Source organism: Typopeltis vanoorti, chromosome 19, assembly GCF_054136105.1.
Source record: "Typopeltis vanoorti isolate ZY-2024b chromosome 19, IOZ_Tvanoo_1.0, whole genome shotgun sequence".
Taxonomy (NCBI): domain Eukaryota; kingdom Metazoa; phylum Arthropoda; class Arachnida; order Uropygi; family Thelyphonidae; genus Typopeltis; species Typopeltis vanoorti.
The window spans coordinates 77,618,036-77,637,970 of NC_143567.1; the positions used below are offsets into that span (position 1 = coordinate 77,618,036).

Below are 19,935 nucleotides of genomic sequence, written 5' to 3' on the forward strand. Positions count from 1 at the left end.
ATGGACGTTGTGGTTACCGTGAGTCGGCCACCACAGCGCCATGGCCGAAGCATGAGCATAAATATTGGCATTAAGCGTTAGGCATTTTCTTTCTGCTTAATTGACCCATCAATATTATTAAAAATATTTATACCATAGTTTTCAAGAAACTTCTGGAAAAAAAGGAAGATTTATTGCTTTGTTTTCAGTAGCTTAATCCTTATTAAGCAGTGGTATTATCTACCATTCTAAACGGAAAAGTCGATTTTCACTTAGAATTTGCGCAGCCAAAAATACTGTCCATTTAAGCAACTGTTTTCATAATTTCGTGTCTTTTTAATTTTTGTGATTTTTCTCCCCCACCGCGTCAAACATTTTGCATACCACTTGTGGTACGAGTACTACACTTTGGGAAACACTGATGTACAGTTACTGCTATATTATAATTATTTATTTATTTAGCGTATGATGATACAACGGCCGTGAGGCCCCTTTACGGGGAAATACGATACCATCTCAATTCCCCCCGCCTCATTTTTATCCGGGCTCGGAACCGGCATAGCTGACGAATCAGGCCTTATAGCTGGCTCATAAATATTCCTGACTGTAATCCGTGTGTGTGTGTGTTCAAGGGGCAGGTTTGCCTGTTCTGGGGATCAAAAACCCTTCGTATGAGACCGGCTAACTCCGCTTTTGTCGAAAGAGACTAGATAAAGGTTCCTCACATCTTGGACGGGAATCGAACCCAGGTCTTTCCGACGAAAGAGTTGCGTCTATACCGACTGAGCTACGGAGGCTGTTACATTATAATAAATCCTTGCAAAGAGTTCTATTGGTGTTAACTAACTTTTGGCAATTGGAAGCAGCCAGTGTCCATCAAACTGCACCATTTCGTGATCCTAATCCCTAACACTCGTATTATCATTATTATCTGAAACAGTGCGAGTTCCAGCGATCTTCTCTGAGATGTTAAAAAATAATTTTCCAAGAGAAAACGCTACTTTCCTGTGTCACATATCGACTAGCTCAGGAGCTGGATAAATGCCTAGAAGTTCCTCTAATTTGGGACTAGAATCGCATTCATAACGGTCATCCTTTCTGCGGGTTAGCATTATAACACAAGAAACGTTGCAACAAGCTTCGTAAACTTTTAAGGCCTCATAAAGCTCTACAAGTTTTGTTCATGACAGGCTTCAGAAGAGGGCGATGTTTGCTCGTACTAACACATTCAAAGCATAATTGTAATTTGTAAGATGAGCAGGCTGTTGAATTTAATTAAAATGATTGTGGTATAGATGGTAGTCTGAAAGAAACCTAATTACCGTGTTTATCGCGTGATTCAAAGAGGATCATTTAAAATTTTTTTAGATTATAACGAGCATTTTTATAAGACCATTTTTTAAACGGTTCTGAACTCTCATTATAACGGAGATTTTCGCTCAGTCTCTGACATTTTGCTCAGCTGAACACAAATTGACAATGGAATATTTGGAACCCTTCACGATATTTTTTACTAACTTGGAAGAAGCAGTTTACTTGGATTCTACTGCGGTTTTTTTTTTTTTTTTTTTTTTTTGTGTTGGACCCTTCTCATCTTAATTCTCTTCTTCGTCATGGATGCAGTAACATCAATGGCTTTTCAAATTCCATTTCCGGAAGGCGGTATTTAACTACTCAGTATAATAATAAAGAAGATCCATTCATATCATGCATGAAATATGCGAGAATGTATTTAACTCTGCTTTCAAGCCCTAAACAAATACGACATGTTTTCATAGATGTCAAAGATCGTCCGGCATCATAGAACCCTAATCTTAGTTCAATTTATGTCGTCAGCAGGAAGATATTTTATACTAGAAAGTGAAAAGTTTGCAAGAAGGTAACCACGATTAAATTGCAGTTCAAGTGAAGGACTGTTCTTTTTCTGAATTAGCTACTTTTGAGCTTAAATTGACCTTCGATTATCCCAATTTTAGCAGTGTAACTAGAGAATGGTTAATAAAATATATATATCAAAAGCAGAACACACGATCAACAATCAAATTCAACACATAGGCTTAACCGTAATGTACTTCCATAGGGAAAAGTTGCACTGCTTCTGACACTACATGAAAAAACATTTCACTAATGTCTGTAGACATTCCTGCCGTTATCTAAAGAAAGTAGGTCTCCAGTTTGTTTATAGCATCTCTCACTCTCACACAAAGACACACAGGGAGTTGCTACGTAACAGACGATACCCCACTGTCTTCTCTTCTTTCAGAGTGGTGCCGAAATGCCATTGCAGTTACAAAGGAAAGTCATGTGCTTACTACGTAACTGCAGGATTATTTTTTTTTTTATCTTGAACTCTTGGACCTGCTTCAGTGCCCTCTATCCCTGGATCGTAAAAACCGAATGAGATAGACTAGTCTCACATTCAGGTTGAATCTGTTGCACCGCCAGGACCTCGACGAACGGTCACTAACAAGTAACTGAAATGGTAATTGGATTTCCTTTATTTTATTTATTACAGATTATATGAAAATAACGTACTTAAATGCATGGTATGTATGTTTGTTTCTGACACTTTTTGACCTTCAAATTTTCTTAGGAAACTTGAGTACTGAAGTCAGACAAAGATTTAGGTACATTAGACAGAAATTTCTGGAAATCGTCCGAAAATTCAATCGTTTGAGTATAACTCGTTGCATCTCAGTGTTTTAATACTGAAATCGTTTCGTTTATTTATGGCAATGGATCAATAGAGAGAGAGAGAAACGGGAAAAAAAATTCTGCAAAAAAATTAAATATTCAAGTTCTATAAAAATTCTCTTAAAAAAATTAAACACCTAAATTCTGTAAAAATACTTATGCAAATTGCTGCTTATCTCTCTCCTCTCCAAAATACAAGCTTCTAAGAATTATAAGTAGTAACTTAAAAAAAAAATCACGTTATCGACTCATCCTTAAAAGTAGCAAAATGCATGAAACAGTTCAGGAATCGTATTATTCTGCCAGCCTAGCCGGCCAAGTGGTTACCGTACCACTCTCCAAGCAACAACTCGCTGGTTCGAACGCTGCGGGGCATGGATGTTAGTGATTGTCTTTCGGTGAGAGATGAGCTTCATCATCCGGTGTGAAACCACTACCACTTCGCTTACTGGAGGCTGAAGTGGCATGAAAAACTTCCATGCATCATTTAGTCTAGTGCAGAGTTACCGGAATAAGTAAAAAGTAAATAAAAATATATAAACTTAATAAAAATAGAGAAACAATTATCTATAGCCCACTCAAGGTACAAATGTACTATAGGTTTACAAAAAAAAAAAAAAAAACTTTCGTGGGGTAGGAACTGCATGAACATCTAAGATTTTTATGCAATTTTAACTGCCAGATAGATAAATAAGAAGTTTCTTTACTAAGAAGAGTGCTTTTCTTTAGCGAGAGGAGATTAATGATTATTCTAAGAATTTAACTCGATCTAATGCGAAAATAGTTGGCAAATATTCAAGTTTTCCGAGACTTCTGTAACAAGTGATAGGCGGATAGTAGTATTACAGACCTCAATAAATGAAGGAAATCATCATAAAATGAAAGGAGGTGAATAACAGTTATGAATTACCCTTGTTACAGTAGATCTACTTCTTATCTCATGGTGAAGAAGGCAGTTCTATTGAACGGAATCAACAAGACGACTTCTTGCAAAAATGCCAACTATTACTGCATCGGGTTCCCTGATGCAGCATCTTGAGGGATATTCATGACAATCTATGTTTTGTTTGTCTACTGAACTGTGAGAAGTGTGTGTCCATGGAAACCATTCACGACCTTGAACGAAGTGATTTCGTTGCCATGGAAATATGGACGATATGTTTGTGTAATCATCTGACAGTTCACCCACACTGTTCTATGGATATATCTATCAGCGAAACGGACAAAGAGCTAACCAAGTGCATTCACGTGATCAATCTGCATTGTTGTTTTTTTCCTCTTAACAAAACTATCGCTAGCAGTTTTTTTAATTAGCAGTTTTTGCTAATTAAATTATATATAAAAGTGGTACGAATATACTTTATTGTGTGCAATAAAACACATTTTTATGCATTCGTTTTTATAATTGTAAAGTGAAATAGTTTGATTGTGCAAATTCGGCAGACCACTGTGTTTTCAGTCTTGCTCTTTAGACTACTTCAAAGAATATGAAAATCAGGTTGTTCCTATTACGATCATTACTTCGAATTAGAAAACAAAAGAGTTACAGGAACAAGCTTCTTATATTCTCGAGATATTTATATCGTAACTACAACTATTAAATCATGAATAAGGAAATCACAAGCTAGAAAATAACGCGCGATGCATATGATTTTCTAGATTGTAATTTCCTTAAGAGTTTTCATTCGATTGTGTATTATTGACTCTGGCTATCTTCCTTTTTGAATGATTTGTGAAGTTACCATAAATTTATTGTCGCCGAATCAGATTCCAAAATTGTCGCAGTTTTTCTAGGATATTATGAATAACCGATTTTTTTTTTTTTTTGGTGTGTGCGTGTATAAAAGATAGTTTACTTTCTTACTCGCATTCCTTCTCCTCTAATCCGACTAAAGCAAAAAATAAAATAAAATAAATATTAACTAGAGCAGAATTGTGATATAGAGGTATATATTGTGATACTAATTACTATAAAGCATTTAGCAATTTTTTTTTTTTTTTCACCGCACGCAGCATTCATAATAGTGATAACTATTACTGCAGGTCCTTAAGACCCACCACTTGTCTATATTGGCTTTCTTAACCATAATTTTAAGATAAGTGGATTAAATTTATGCCTAAATATATTTTTGTGTTTGAATTACGCGTTTGCCTGTTGTGGAATGAAAAACCCGATTTTCCGAGAGTGATAAAACTCTTTCGGCTCAATATGAAACTGGTTAACTCATCTTCGAATAAAAAGCCTGGATTAAGGTTCTGCGCGTCCTAGACGGGATTCAAAATGCAGTTTTTTTAACTAAAAGGCTTCGCCTAAACCGAACGGAGCTACCAGAAGCTCTAAGTATCAGTTTACCAACAATGTAGTGCTAGTTTAAAAGATGGTTAAAAGTGTTTTGTGATATATAATATTTACATACAGTAAGAGCAATAATGCAATTTTTGGAGCATATTATAGCAAGTATAAATTGTTTCTTTAAGAAAAATATTATTTCGCCGTTTAATATATAATTTGGCTAACTTGCTGCTGTTTTTCTCTTCCAACACTCAGTTTCGGCTGAGGTTTGGATAGTCCCCCCCCCCAAGTTATTGTTGTTGTTGTTGTTGTTGTTATTATTATTATTATTATTATTATTATTATTATTATTAAAGTAAATTATTATTATTAGCTTAATTATTATCCTAGTGTAAAATAATATATTATTTATTCTTCTACATTTCTGAGTAGCATAACTATTGGTGACGTCATCGTAATCCCTGGCATCGTTTTCAATTGCTTAAAATGAAACGCTGTTTAATCAAACATGCCCCATAGTTTACTGGAATTAGTTTTAAATTTGCTTTAGCGTGAAGGATAAATTGGTCACCACTATATGACCGATCATATTTTAGACAGACAGACTGATTACATATTTCAGAAATATGAAAGGGATCACAATCCATATATTGCCCATATGTAAATTCATTATAAAATAATGACTTATGCATACTCTGCCATAATAAACAGATTATAATAATCTACCATAACATTGTGGCAATAAATATGTGAAAGATAGCAACTATTGACTAAAGCTTGACGCATTTCTTAAAATGCAATGGGGAAAAGGCTATTAGTCCGTCACATAAACGACCCCAACTTTCAAGAAAATTATTATGTAAGGCAGCTATTCAACTAAATTGTAACATATTGTGAGCTTCCCACACAAATATTTTGACTAGAATGTTATCCAACTTCCATACATGGTCTTCAAATTACAGTAGTATATTAGTATATAATTATACCCACCTATTTCGAAGCTAACCCAAGCTTCGAAGTAGGTGGGATTAAACTGCCTCACTCATCCACACGTAATCCTCATAATCAAAGACTGCAAATTATGTAACAGAACAGTCAGTACGGTGTATAATAATAATGAAGATATAGATATAAAAAAAAATATATGAATTTGTATCCAAAGAAAAAATATTGAAAAGAAATAATGTGCCTTAAACTGCGTACAGTATAATGTACAGATCATCAAGCGTAATATGCATTAATTGTAAATATGTAAATACTCTGCACGATGAAAATACAAAAATTGTTATTATAATGTGTAAGCATGCAAAAAATGTCTGTAATAATCTTATGTATGTAATTTATCTGAGACATTATCATATTATTATTATTATTATTATCCATTATTCAAAAATTCCGCGTAATCTTCATTGTTAATATTAGAAGAACACGTGTTGTAAATATAGATGCAAAAAAAGTATCATTATCAAAATAGAAAATGAATCACATATGCAGGCAGCACTTAGTGCTGAATTTTGTAAAAATTACAAGTTGGAATGTCACTAAAGATGATTATTGTAATTGTGTAAATATTTCAGAAATCAATTCTTCTTATTTTTCTTCTTCTTCTTCTTCTTATTATTATTATTATTGGTTCATTAAATTCGTATTAATATTTATTTTTATTGTTTCCGTAGGCAGACCTGAAATCATACGAAGTTGAAGGTAAGCACTTTGATTTTTTGTATTAAGTATTTTCTGTATGTTTTATAAAGTAGCATACAATTTTGTTGTCTATGTTAAACGGCTGCCGCTTCATGAACACATAATGAAGTTATGTGTTCATGAAGCCACTGAAAATTTTTAAGGTTTATGGAGTTCTAGCGAGTGTTCTTTAGGTATCAAAATTCAATAATGAGAAAACTTAGATTGAAGTAGTATGATAATCAGCATACCTGATACATTTTGGGAAGATAAAAAAAAACTATAATTATTTTACATATCCCCCCCTCCCCCAAGCACATATCTATAAACTGTACTGATATCACAATAATAATAGTGGAAATGAAAACAAACTCATTAAAATATAAATGAGATTTGGATCGCGGTGAAGATTTATTTTTCTTGCTATATTACACAATGAATTTTTGCTCTTTCGAGAAGGAAAGGCGATGTTCTTTAATATTTTTAAGAGCTGAAGTAACCCAATTGTTTTTAAACGGATTCAATGTTTAGTCATCCATAGGATAATCAACTGTTAACATTGCAATTTAGGCCTGTTTCAAGTCTGCGATTCTTTCAATGACCAAATCTGCTACTAGCGCTGATCACTGATAAAATTAGATGAAGATTATGAAGTTGCAGACTGTAAAAAAGCTGCTTGACCATCAATCATTAGAATCTAAACCTAAGGATTAGTTAGTATTCACTGCACAGCGTAGTTGTTATGAGTTACTATGGCAACCTATAGGTATTTAAGGAATTCATCGAACCAACAAATCTGACAGCCTCATATTCCTGGATGCTGCGCTGGGATTACTTCATCTGCTGTTCCATTCATTCGTTTTCAGAACACATTGTAGGAGTATAGCAAGAATCACCTCATCCTTAATCGCCTTTGTCACTGAAATTAAAGCTTATTAAAGCTTATTATGAACCGTAGCAGAGAATAATGACGATCATCAAGACCATAGGAGTATAGTTCTGGAAGGAACTTAAGACTTAGAAATCTCTGAAAAGAGTAGACAGAAGCAAAACAAAACGAATGAAAAAACGGTACAGCAGAAGAAGCCAAGAATTATTATTTATATTTAGCAATTTCTTTCATTCTTAAACTTTTCTCTTTGATTTGCCAGCACATGCAATAAATCCATTTTAATGGATCCATATAGCAAGAGCTGAAAAAATAAAAAATTAAGAAAATGTTAATATATGTATTTTCAAACCTTATCAACGGAAGTTCTAAACGGTATTAAGAGTCTGCGATGCTACCAATCAGGCCTATAATAAATAAATCTTCCGCTTAAACACCGTCACCTTGATTGACGTCTTCAGCTGTTAAAGCAGAAAAGAAATTAATGAGAAGTGTCGCGATTCGTTTTTTAAGACCCACGCATTGTTTTGTATCACTGATGTGAGACAATCATTGCAGGAGGTCCAACATTTGTTATCGAGCCGTCAAGTGAGAGGTTGAAATGCTGGCTTAAAGCCAGCGTTTGTTGGGGGTGGCTAAACTAACCTTCTGTGAAAGGTTGATAACTGGCAGACATCTGCGTCTCCTACATTAAAGTCACGGTTATTTTTGAAGGTAAAGGGCAGAAAGATGTTAGAACTCGTTAGAGAACAGTGGGAGGTTGATAGCGGGTGATATCAACGATCTTCGTAGGGGAACCTGCAATGAGTCTCATTTGAATTCTTTAAAGCAGTGAGTAAAAATGATTAGTTTCCGAGGATTTATCTATCCGTTTGCTATTCATAAAAAAATTTGTTAACGTGGTTAAGTAGCCACAGGAAATGTACATTTAGTGAACATTCTCGGTAAGCATACCAATTTTGGTTTTTAATTCTAATATTTGATATCTAATAGCTGTACAAATATTTTAATAGTGTTAACATGAAAAATTGCCATGTGGAAATAATTACCATCTGTTTCATAGCTTTGTACAAATAACCAAAGTTTTAAATTCAAGAGAAAAAATGTCTCTTGAACCTATCTCTATAGGTGTTTTTCCTAGACATAAGGCAAATATTAACTATATTTGGGACACGACCTCATCGACGTACCACCGTCCTACGTGAGAATAATATTGAAAAAGGGCAGGGCTATACAAAACATAAAAATCTGTTATGAGTTTAACATAGTGTATTTGGAATAAACACAATTCAAAAAAAAAAAACTAATTTGAATACGAAACAAATTAATAATAATAGTTTGTTTTTTATTTCCTAAGATATTAGACACTATGACAGGGATTTGGGAAGTTTAATAAAGATGTAATTCTACAATAAGAAGTTTTCAATAAGAAAATTTCGCTTTTTCCTTTTAAGGTTAACCAGAGAATCTAAACTTGTACATGCTTCAATGCTTTGTCAGATAGGGCTTGATATTCAGAATTAGCGCTCAACCAGAATAATATTGGCGTAGTATAGACATTATAACAGCCATTAAAAGATCCAAATGGCAATGGATAGGTCATATTGCAAAAGTAACACTCAGAAATGGACAAAGTTGAGAAATCAGAATGGTATCCCAGATGGAAAAAGAGCTACAGGAAGACCAGGCTTTTCTCTATGGATGAGATTAAAGAGATGGTTGGAACTCAGTGCCATAGAAAAGTCTCAATATAACTGAATGGAGGACTTTGGGGGGGGGGGGGGGGAAGGAGGCCATCGCCAAGCAGTGGACAGAAAATGGCTAATGAAGAAGAATAAGTTTATTCCTTCTGCTGTTTTCAGGAATCTTTTTGAAGCAAACAAGAATTTTGGTTACTCTGAATCTGACAGGTCATATTTGGCAGTGTTTGACTGATAATGAAAGGGTTTTTTTATTCACTAAAAGCTGCTTCCTGGCTAAGGGAAATATATAGCTTAAAAAACTATTTTGCAAACTTTTCAGATGTTGCTTCATATTTTCAACGCATCAAAACCGATTCCACGAGTAATGTTAACTCATGAAGTGATAGGAAGGAATCGAATTCACTCACAACTATATATATATATATATATATATATATATCATAACTCCTGTTTGTTTATTTTTAATAATCAGGACTACTTTATTTTGAACACGATAAACAAATATCTTGCAAGGATAGAATAAGGTATTCAAATTATGAAAAGTGGATACCGTGAAGCGCAATCTCCAGCGCTATGGCCGGAGCAGGAGCGTAAACATGAATATGTGTTAACGTCTTTGGCGTTAACTGCCGTTTGACTTGATCTCTCTCTCTCTCTCTTTTTCAAGATAGCTTCCTTCTTCTACAGATGTTAAGAGACATCATACATTTGATTATCACTAATTTAAAAAATAAACGCCCTTTAAATAAAAAATGGCGTTCACAGAAACGTAGAATATTTTTAACCTTGTTCTTTTCCTAGACAGACCCGTCATACCTAAATTGAGCATTCTGCTTTATTGTGCAATAGAATACAGTCGTCATTAGACGAAGCAAGAGAATAAACAAATTACGATAAGCATAAATATATAAATATGCAGAGTCAGTTTTATTTCATGTTGGTCGCCACCCCATTAAACGCAACAGGCTACGTACTGTAAGAAACTATTTTTGTCACTGTCCATACAGTTTAGGATAGGGACTCGACCTAATTATTGACCGCTATTTACAGAAAGAGTAACAGAGATGGGGGTTCTGCCAACAGCACCCATTTAGAGAAAAGAACGTACCCTGTATGACGTAATGAAGAGGATTCATTTTTGTTTTCTTTCTGAAACTCTGCCAAAGACTTGTTCTTGACAAATTTGTCTACTTCCCCCCCCCCCCCCCCATCACTCCCCACAGACTCTAAATGCGAAAGAGGATACTAAAGTATCGCAATGATTGTCATATACAGTGAGTGTAATGATAATTACAATTTCGCTTGATGGTTACCCGAATTATTCAGAGATGTGGAAGAACTTATGACTACAAACTGATCGTTTTTTAAATGATTAGCATATTTTCTGATTTATGTTTCATGAATTCTTGTCAATTTTCTGATTTATATTTCATGAATGCTTGTCAATTTTCCGAATTATACTTCTGGATAGCACATTATCAATATATCTATCTACATACATTCAAAATAAAAAGCTAGAATCAAACTAATAAAAACAATTACTAAGGTTTCTCGACTGAATATGTCGATATTTTATTAACTATTATATATAAATAATGTGGATAGCTACATATGACGCTGAGGTTTAAATTTTTCATTTTCACTATTTTTAATGCATTACTGAAAAGTATTATTATTGTAAAAAAAAATCTGTGTGTGTGTCCTTGAAAGATACTTTCAAAGTATTTCTATTGCATAACATGATTTTGCCTCGTAATTCAGTCGATCTTTCTGTCCGAATAATTAGTATTAGGAAAATAACTTGTGATATCCGATATCTTAGCTTATCCTCGAATTAGCCAAAAAAAAAAAAAAAAAAACTGCAGTTTTCTTGGATATAACTCGAAGCCATACTCTGTATGGCTATATGAACTACACAATAGATATTTAATTTACCGAAAATGAAAATTCGGTTACTAACTTCACCGTTTTCAAAATATTGCGTCAAGAAGAAACTGCCACATCGCCATTTTTAATAACAGTCAAAATCATTTTAATAATCATTTTAAAATTTGATACAGTTTGCATAAAATATCATAGTGAATTTAACACACACACACACACACTGTTATTAACATAAAACAATGAAATATAAAACTGCATACTTCTGAAAAATTTAGTAACCGTAAAGAGAACAAAGCGGTCGGTTCGAATGTGCTGAAATAGTTTGCATCAAAACGTCTAAAAATTTATGCGAAGATTTTCGTGTTGTACAATAACAGTAATTTTTAAATAATTCTATAGTAATGTAGTGATTTGGGAGAAAAACGGTTACAAGCAAGTGGTAAAATTCGAAAATCACAACAGTGAGGTCTTTTGATATTACTAAAATTTTATTAGTAATTTAGGTGTATTTACTTCTTGATGTTCTTTTTTTTTTACATTATGGTGTTTCCGGAAGTAACAATACTTTTTGTGCGTGATGTTAGAATTTTCATATACGTTTTTATAATATCTTTGCAAAATTTATCATCTGATTATTATTATTATTACTATACCCTCCATGCAGTCGGCAGACTCATCGTGGAAGGTTTATTCAACTGACAACATATTTATCGATCTACTGTGTACACTATACCATCTACTAGATATTACACTTCGTAAAATTCCATTTAGTATACGTCGAGTATGTAGGCTTCGATAATTGTTTGTTACTGTTTTAATTTTTTTTTTTTTTTTTTTTTTTTTTTTTTTTTTTTTTTGCGGCCATACAACAGTATTGCAGCACAAATTTTGTTAATTTTTGTTCCCGATGATTCCTCAACTACTGAACATTAACAGTTACGTAATTACCAAGGATAGATTTAACTATATTTTGACCTTTTATGAAACGTAAATATATTTGTACAGATAATTGGGATTAATTATAAATACGCAAAGGAAAACTTGTTAAACAAAGCAGGCTTCAGATAATCAAAGTGTTTAAAAAAAAACAAAAAAAAAAAAAACAGACAATCTCTTTTGTCTTAACAGTTATCTCACGTACTTGCGACTGCCCAAATATAGTGGGTCCAGCCAAGAGTTCTTATAGCCATTAAAAGAGGAACTAGCGTTGTCAGGGTTTCTAAATTTAGGACTGAGCGCGGCATATTATTGTCATCAAGCTCTGCTTTCATTCCTCCTGACTTCATCCCCGGATTTTCTCCCTTATTTAGACGAGAGACGGATTTCTAAAATAGCTTCATTTAGAATTACCATCGTTTCTCTGCTATCGCACTGTTTGATTATTTTCGGTTTTTTGGAATAAACTTTAAACCACAGGGGACACAAAAGGGGAAAAAAAAAATTGCAACGACTGTTATTTTTACCTTGAAGAATTTCGCATTGTCTCTATGTAGCTGCTTAACTATGGTATTCTCAAGTTCCTAACACTGTTTTTATTAGCCTGTCTCCAATTTATTTAATCTAGTTTAGGAGTTAATTATAAACGGTTTAATGATCTAAGTACATTAACTAATAAACAAAGTGACAAAGTTGCTAGCACTAATTATCGCGGTTTAAATAAAATACAAGTTTTATCGTCTGATTATATACGCTTTCTTCCGTTAATTCAACGAGCTAGCAGACGAAAACTTTAGCGGTTTACATAAAGGCCTTTTTTTTTTTCATATAAAAAAGAATAATTAAATTCTGATTTTACACCGAAGCGGACAATTGCCTAGGTTTTATTCATCAGAAGCATTTATAAGGTATTGGCATTTCATGATTATAATATCTGTAAATTCATGTTTATGAAATAAATAAATAAAACGCTTGTTGCCTACATGGGATCCTATATTTGTGTGAAGAGTGAAAATATTTCAGATATCCGATTTCAAGAATAAAGCTTATTCTTGAAAGCTAGAGCTAGTTCTATATTTAATTATTCATTAGATTATAAGTTAACTAATTCATTATGTTCGGCCTAACCTAATGAATGAATAAAATATTTAAGCAACGTTAACACAAGATGCTTTAATTCATACGCCAATGTGTTTAGCAAGTATGTGGTTCGTCTGTAAAAATTTATTTCCTGGTATTTTACAATCATTGAGGTAGCAACACGCTTGCTTGGTAACTATAAACTTGCAAGTGCACCTAACCTCAGACATTAACGCTGGAAAAGCTCTCATCATTTCAGTACGGAATGCTGGAGATAATTTCAGCCATAAAGAATGTTAAGACGTGATCATTTAAAGCAGTCAGCAAGCGCGCTGCGAATTATGCGCTGTTGCTGACGGTTTTACATTGTTTTACTGTATTTAAATTGTTTAGAATTATATTTTAATTATTGAAAGTTTGATCCTCTTAAACCTTTTTTTTGAAAATTAGAAATGAAGTCTGTTATGGGTATTAGCAAAAGAGACATGCTGACGAAAATCCCTGAGTTTGTATTTTAATGCAGGCTTTGCTAGCTTATGAAACAACTCGGTTGTTTCATAACCCAGAAAAGATCCATTTGAAAATGAAATACGGAATTTTTTTAATGATTTTTAAAAACATTTCAATATACTTATCTACGCTCTACTATGATTAAAACAAACTCGCGACTTTAAGTTACAGTGTCATCAATGCTAATAACAAATTCGCTATTACACACTTGCTCAAAGCCTTCTTCGGCGATTTATCTGTATCCGGGTAGCCAGCGTTTTTCTCTGGTCGAGCACTACGTGTCATGGTAGATTACTTCCTCTTCCAATTTCTGCACCAGTGTCGAAGTGCCTAGGACCTCTTCCATCTGCCACCCTCTTTTTTTCCTATGCATAAATGCCTTCTCTCACTGACCTCGATATCATAACTTCGGCGATAACAGTACATTCTTTTCACTTCTCTATTTTCCAAACCTTGTAATACACAATCATTCGAAACTTCAAAATCTTCCATAATCCATGCCTTAAACTCTGATCTCCCGACAATTCTTCAGTGAAGCGAGGAAAACCTAGGATAATCTCCAACACAACCAAAAAGAGTCTTTTTCACACACACACACACACACACACACAAAAAAAAAAACTGAATTTGCTTTCCCTTACCTTCAATAACAAGGACGAGACAGGATCACAGTTCTCTACTTGGACTGACATTTATCTTCAGCCTTTCCATAGCACATCGACAGCTTCTCAGTCTCTAAAAACTTTATTATTTTCTGCTGAAGCCCTATTTTTCACCCATCCAGTTACTAACTGTAAATCCTCCCAAACATAGAATTCCTTAACTGTTCTTAAATTTGGGGTGATGCACCAAACACTTTCCTAAAAATTCTTGATGATGCTCAGAAGAAGGAAGTTCGGCTAATCGCATCCCAGACTGGATTCAAATCCAGGTCTTTCCAGACCTGGGGTTGAATCCCGTCTGGGATGCGAAAAACTGTTATAAGGGCTTTTCAACAGAAGGTGAATTAGCCGGTCTCAGAGTCGAAAAGGCGTTTTTCTCCCAGAAACTATGTTTCTCATCAGAACATACGCAATTAAAGACATAATACACTGGCTTCATATCTCAATTGCTCAAGCTCGTAACAGCAGCCTTCCTCATGTCCTCACTTACCTTCAGCAAAGCAAAATATCAATAGGCTCATTTTCTCTTAATCTCTGCCTACACACACACACACAACACTGATATGCTATACATTCTGCAGACACTGGTGTGAGCGTGACATATAACAATTTTAAAAAATCATTTTAATTTAAATTAAACTTTTTGTCGTACTATAAGTAGACTGGTTATAAGCATGCCGCTATTCGTATAACACAATCACCAAGTGCATACTGTACACACCCTGGATTTCAATGTATTTAATGTCAAAAATGCATAAAAAAATGACATCTGAATCAATTTCTTCGCTTGAATGAATCTTCATATATTGTTAAATAAATAGTAAAGAATTGTTGCACTTATATCAATTAATATATAATCATTGCTTATATGGTTGAAGTTGTCTCCATTTGTATTAAGAAATAATTGACGTTAGTCTTCTTATTAGAAGTAGCAACATATTCATCAACAAATATAATATCGTTCATTTTTATGATTACTGGAAATATTTATTACCAAAATTATTAAAACACTAACAGGCGCACAATTGTAAAGTTTTTGTAGTGTAGAAATTTTATAATAATAATGAGGAAATCCTCTACTTCAAACTTCCAACAGTTATGAAACCGTGTGGTCTAGAAATATTATTTCTATATAACGCTGTTCAGTACAACCTAATTCAGTACGTATTTTTAAGTTTAAATACAATTAAAATTCATATATTCCAGAGAGAGTGAGAGCGTTGTATGGATATTTAAAAATCTTACTGCGATATAGTTTTATTAAATTATGATTATTTTACCATTACTATTATTACGTGACACCTCCAAGGAGTCCTTGGAGACTCATCGTGGGACACACACACACACACAGTCTCCTCTACTTAATCCTCCAACTACCGAATACGCTACTATTACCATCAGCATAGAACGCCATCTACCGCCCACAACCACCACCACCACCATATTTTTTCTGTAAATTGCGGGTGTTCTCTTGATAGATGTCCTTGCTTGTACGCGGGATGGAAAAAAACCGAATTTCTGGAGGGAAAAAAAATTACGACGAGGGGGTAATCACAACGAGATTTTTCAATAAACTATAAATTGATTATGAAAATGTTCTGGAAAAATATTTAAAAAATTATAATTTTATTTAAAACATTTTTCCGGAACTCGAACATTCTAGCAGAACACAGTTGGAACATCACTGCACTAATCTGATTAGAAATTGGTTATGATTAGAAAAACAAAAGGTTAATCTAACGAATTCAATACGCTCTTAAAGAAAGACATGAAGTTAGAAAGAGTAACGGCAAGGGAAATAATATTCTGAAATCTCTTACAGACTAAATATGGCCAATACTTTCAGTGAGCTGTAGTAACTCTGTTAAATAAGGAAATACTTCGAAAGTAGCCTGAATTAAAAGGCATGTTTTTCATTCAAGAAGGTGAATATTCTTGCAACGTATCTCGAACCTGATTGCATTCAGACTATGATGATCACTCCCATGACCTATCAGACGCATGCAAATAGTCGCAGACTTCGTGTCGGGCATGTATAGACTAAGAAAAGTAAAATGTTCACTTCTGTCTTATTACCATGCATGGACTTCCACTGTAATAGAACTTTCCAATGGTAATGAATATTTATAATAATGCGTAGAACGTCAAAGAAGAGATAATTAAGTGAAGCGAGGTATTTTCGGGCTTCTAAAACTTCTAGAGGTTGTGATGGATATGCTTTAACTAGGTTAGTTATAATCGACAGAGATATATCAGCTATTCAACGTAAACCGCTTACTCGATGACACGTCTTGTATATGTTAATTGCTTTCATAAATCATGTTTGGAAGATAAGTCAGTTAGTTAACAGACATATGTAGGAAGATAATGAATTGGATATTACTGCTATGGAAATGGTGTTATATGCTCGGATAAAAAAAGTATTCAGAATATAGGCGTAGATTAACAAATAATTTAATAATTATGAAGAAAGTTCTTCACAATAGTAATTTCTTACAACGGTATTTCATCTCCAGCGCTATTTTATTGTAGGAAACAGAACAGAGAAGTGGATTAGCAATCCCAGAAACATGTTAAATAAATATTACCTCTTATTTGCAGACAGAATTAAAATAATAATTTGAAAATTAATGTTTTGTTTGTTGTGTTGTTTTCGTTGGGGAGGATTATACATGAAAAGCATATATGATGTTAGTTCTTTCTTTAATGAATTACGGTGTGATTTCGAATATCAATCTCCTAACTCGTTATTTGAATCTTGAGAAGTAGTATTATAAGAATTTATGACAGGAATTAAGAAGAGAAATATAATATTAGAAAGTCTTGGTAAGACTTTCTAATATTATCCGTCTACATATTTCATTACTCTCTTCTGCATACTAAAAAGGGTTAATTTCTTTACGAATAAAGCCATGTTTTTAAAATTTTAGTGAAGAATTGTACACTTGAAAGTTCCAGACGTCCTCTATCAACACAAAAGCTTAAAAATGGCAGAATTCCAAAATGCGGATTACCCTGAGAGTAATGCAACTTCGATTTATAAAGTAAAGACTTGTCGCTTTTCTTTTACTTGATAGAACTCGGAATCAGCAGACTTGAAAATTTAAATGGAAATGTCTTTGATGGATTTTATTCCATAAAAAGACGAGAAGGCATTTCAGCTGCGATCTGGTTTTCGTCGAACAAATAATACTGGTTAGAACTATTCTCTTTAAATAGTATATCGCATATATTTCACCAGCACTTACTGAACGAAAGCCTGATAATTAAAACTAAATTAGAATTTCAACGTTAAAAACAAAACATCTCAGACCGCTGTGGTTGATTTTCTTGTGTTTTGCGTGTTTTTTTGTTTTGTTTTTTTTTACTCTAAAAAAAAAGAGAGAGAGAGAGAGAGAGAGAGAAATAATTCATTATTTTTATCCAATAAAGTCGCTTAATGTTTTGATTAATTCTGTTAAATAATTAACTTGACTTAACAGGCTTCCTAAAAGTAATTACAACATCTGCGATTTTTCGACTCCTCATTGATATTCTTCAATATCTCTAATTGTAAATAATAGTTTTATATTTAAATATTTAAATATTATAATAATAAATTTATAATAATAAATAATATAAATATTATTTATAAACATATAAATATTTTTAAACATTTTAGAAAGCTCGTGGCTGTTTAAAATGTTTAAAAAAATTGTTCCTAAGGGGCATTAAATAGATCTATGAAAACGTATTGAAATTCTCAAATATTGGTCTGCTTGGTATCTAAGGGATGTTTCTGCATTTGACATCGTTTATGCTGGACCATGGCCCAGTGATGTCACAGTGATTTACTATATTATGCAAAATTCAGATGTAAATTATCCCAATTTAGATACAAATAATCCACTGTTATGTGATGTTTACAAGTCTATATTGAAAACAAAACAATAAAATATTTTATAAATTCGGGCAGTTGTTTTTCTATGTTTTTTGAAATTTCGTACCTAATTAAGGTGCATGTTTAGAACTTTAAATTATCCTAATTCATAATAGCCAAACTAATTTTTTATTGAACAGCCAAATATGAATTATGAAATTTAATAAAGTAATTTAATAACCCGAATTTTGAATCTATTTTGATTTTAAACGAACTGCTGACTATTGTAAATACATTATAATTTTGCCTAGAAGTAAGTTTATTATTACCAAATTAGATTTTTGCCGTTAAAATTATATATTTTATATATATTTAACTTAATCCAAGTTTCCGTTACTTCATTTAAACTTAGTATAAAAATATGTCTCCTCATTTTTAGTATTTCTTACGTAGTAATTAAAGTGTACCAACGTATCTTATTCATGCCATATATACACATATATTATATAGAATGCGATTCTAGATTTTGTTTGTTTTGTTTATGGATATTTACAAATCTCACGCCAACAAAAATGTTCACAAACTATATGCCACTTTTTTAAAAAAGGGTTTGCTTCTAACACCGCATAACGTATAACGCTGATTTCATCCATACCTGAGGTTTAGTCACATTTTGAATACCGCGCCTTTCTGATTAATGGTTGATTTAATAGTGTACCTAATCAAATATATTATTTTATTTGTTTATTGCTCTCCGTTAATTATAATTAACTATGCAATAATAAGAAATTGAGACAAGACCGATCTTTCTTACTTGGGCACTTGGCTTTGTCTTAGACCACACTTTTTTTAATATAGAGTATGTAATTTAAAAAGCTGGCTGTACGACATTATCAGTCAGATATATCGTTGTTTGCCCTAAATTATTTCCTATGACTGTGCTTTAAAATATTGATGAAACGTTGCCATTAGTGAGAAAATGTAAGATTTAGCGAATGCTAAAAACGCCGTCAAAAAGCATGTGTTCCACTTGATGGAAAACATGCTTTGAATAATTCTTCAAATAATCTCACAATCGCAAATGCGAAGTGTATTCCATGCATTCCTATTTGGAATACACGGAATACTATGTATTTCTATTAGGACAAAAATCCTTATCCTAAAATAGCCAACAAAATGTATTCCACTTAAGATCATATAGTCTCCTATGAATATATCCAGTTTTGAAAGTGCTTCTAAAAGTGAAACCTTGAAATGAATTGCTGGATATCTTGTTAGAAGATTGCATATTGCAAACGAAGTGAAGAAATATATTTAATAGATATTTGCTAATCTATTTGCAAATATCTATTAAATTTGCAGCCCTTTTCCCGCTCCACACCTAGAAGTAGATGAAATACGCAATTCCTTCCCCTCAAGAATGGGGATAGTTATAGGCTTCATTTAACTATAAACATTGTAACTTAGGGTGTAAATTAACGGATTCGTAATAAATAATTTGTTTTTAACAAGGTTATTAGTTGCATTTTTGAACTACTTATTTAGTTCTACTTCGAACTTCTTTCCCCCCCCCCTAATTTCAAGTCCATCAAGAGCTTGCGGCAAATTAAAATGCTACAGCATCGCTTTTTTAAGTTTTTTTTTCTTTGTAAGCTTTTTTCTTCCCTTTCAAAGCGAAGAAAAAATACTGGTTTTTAGTAAAAGCTCGCCCTCTTTAGTTATGAGTAAAAAGGTATTCTCGATAACATCAATACCAGATGTAG

General features: G+C 33.0%; 1 protein-coding gene across 1 annotated transcript in view; it reads left to right on the forward strand.

Moving 5' to 3' along the window:
• The first annotated feature begins 2,340 nt into the window (after window positions 1-2,340).
• LOC150096269 (myosin light chain 1-like) overlaps window positions 2,341-19,935 on the forward strand; it is a 34,396-nt gene continuing 16,801 nt past the window's right edge. Inside the window, exons 1-2 of the mRNA XM_090409655.1 lie at window positions 2,341-2,461; window positions 6,643-6,670. Of these exons, the coding sequence (XP_090265781.1) occupies window positions 2,459-2,461; window positions 6,643-6,670 (31 nt within the window). The 5' untranslated portion in view covers window positions 2,341-2,458. The remainder of the gene's footprint in view (window positions 2,462-6,642; window positions 6,671-19,935) is intronic.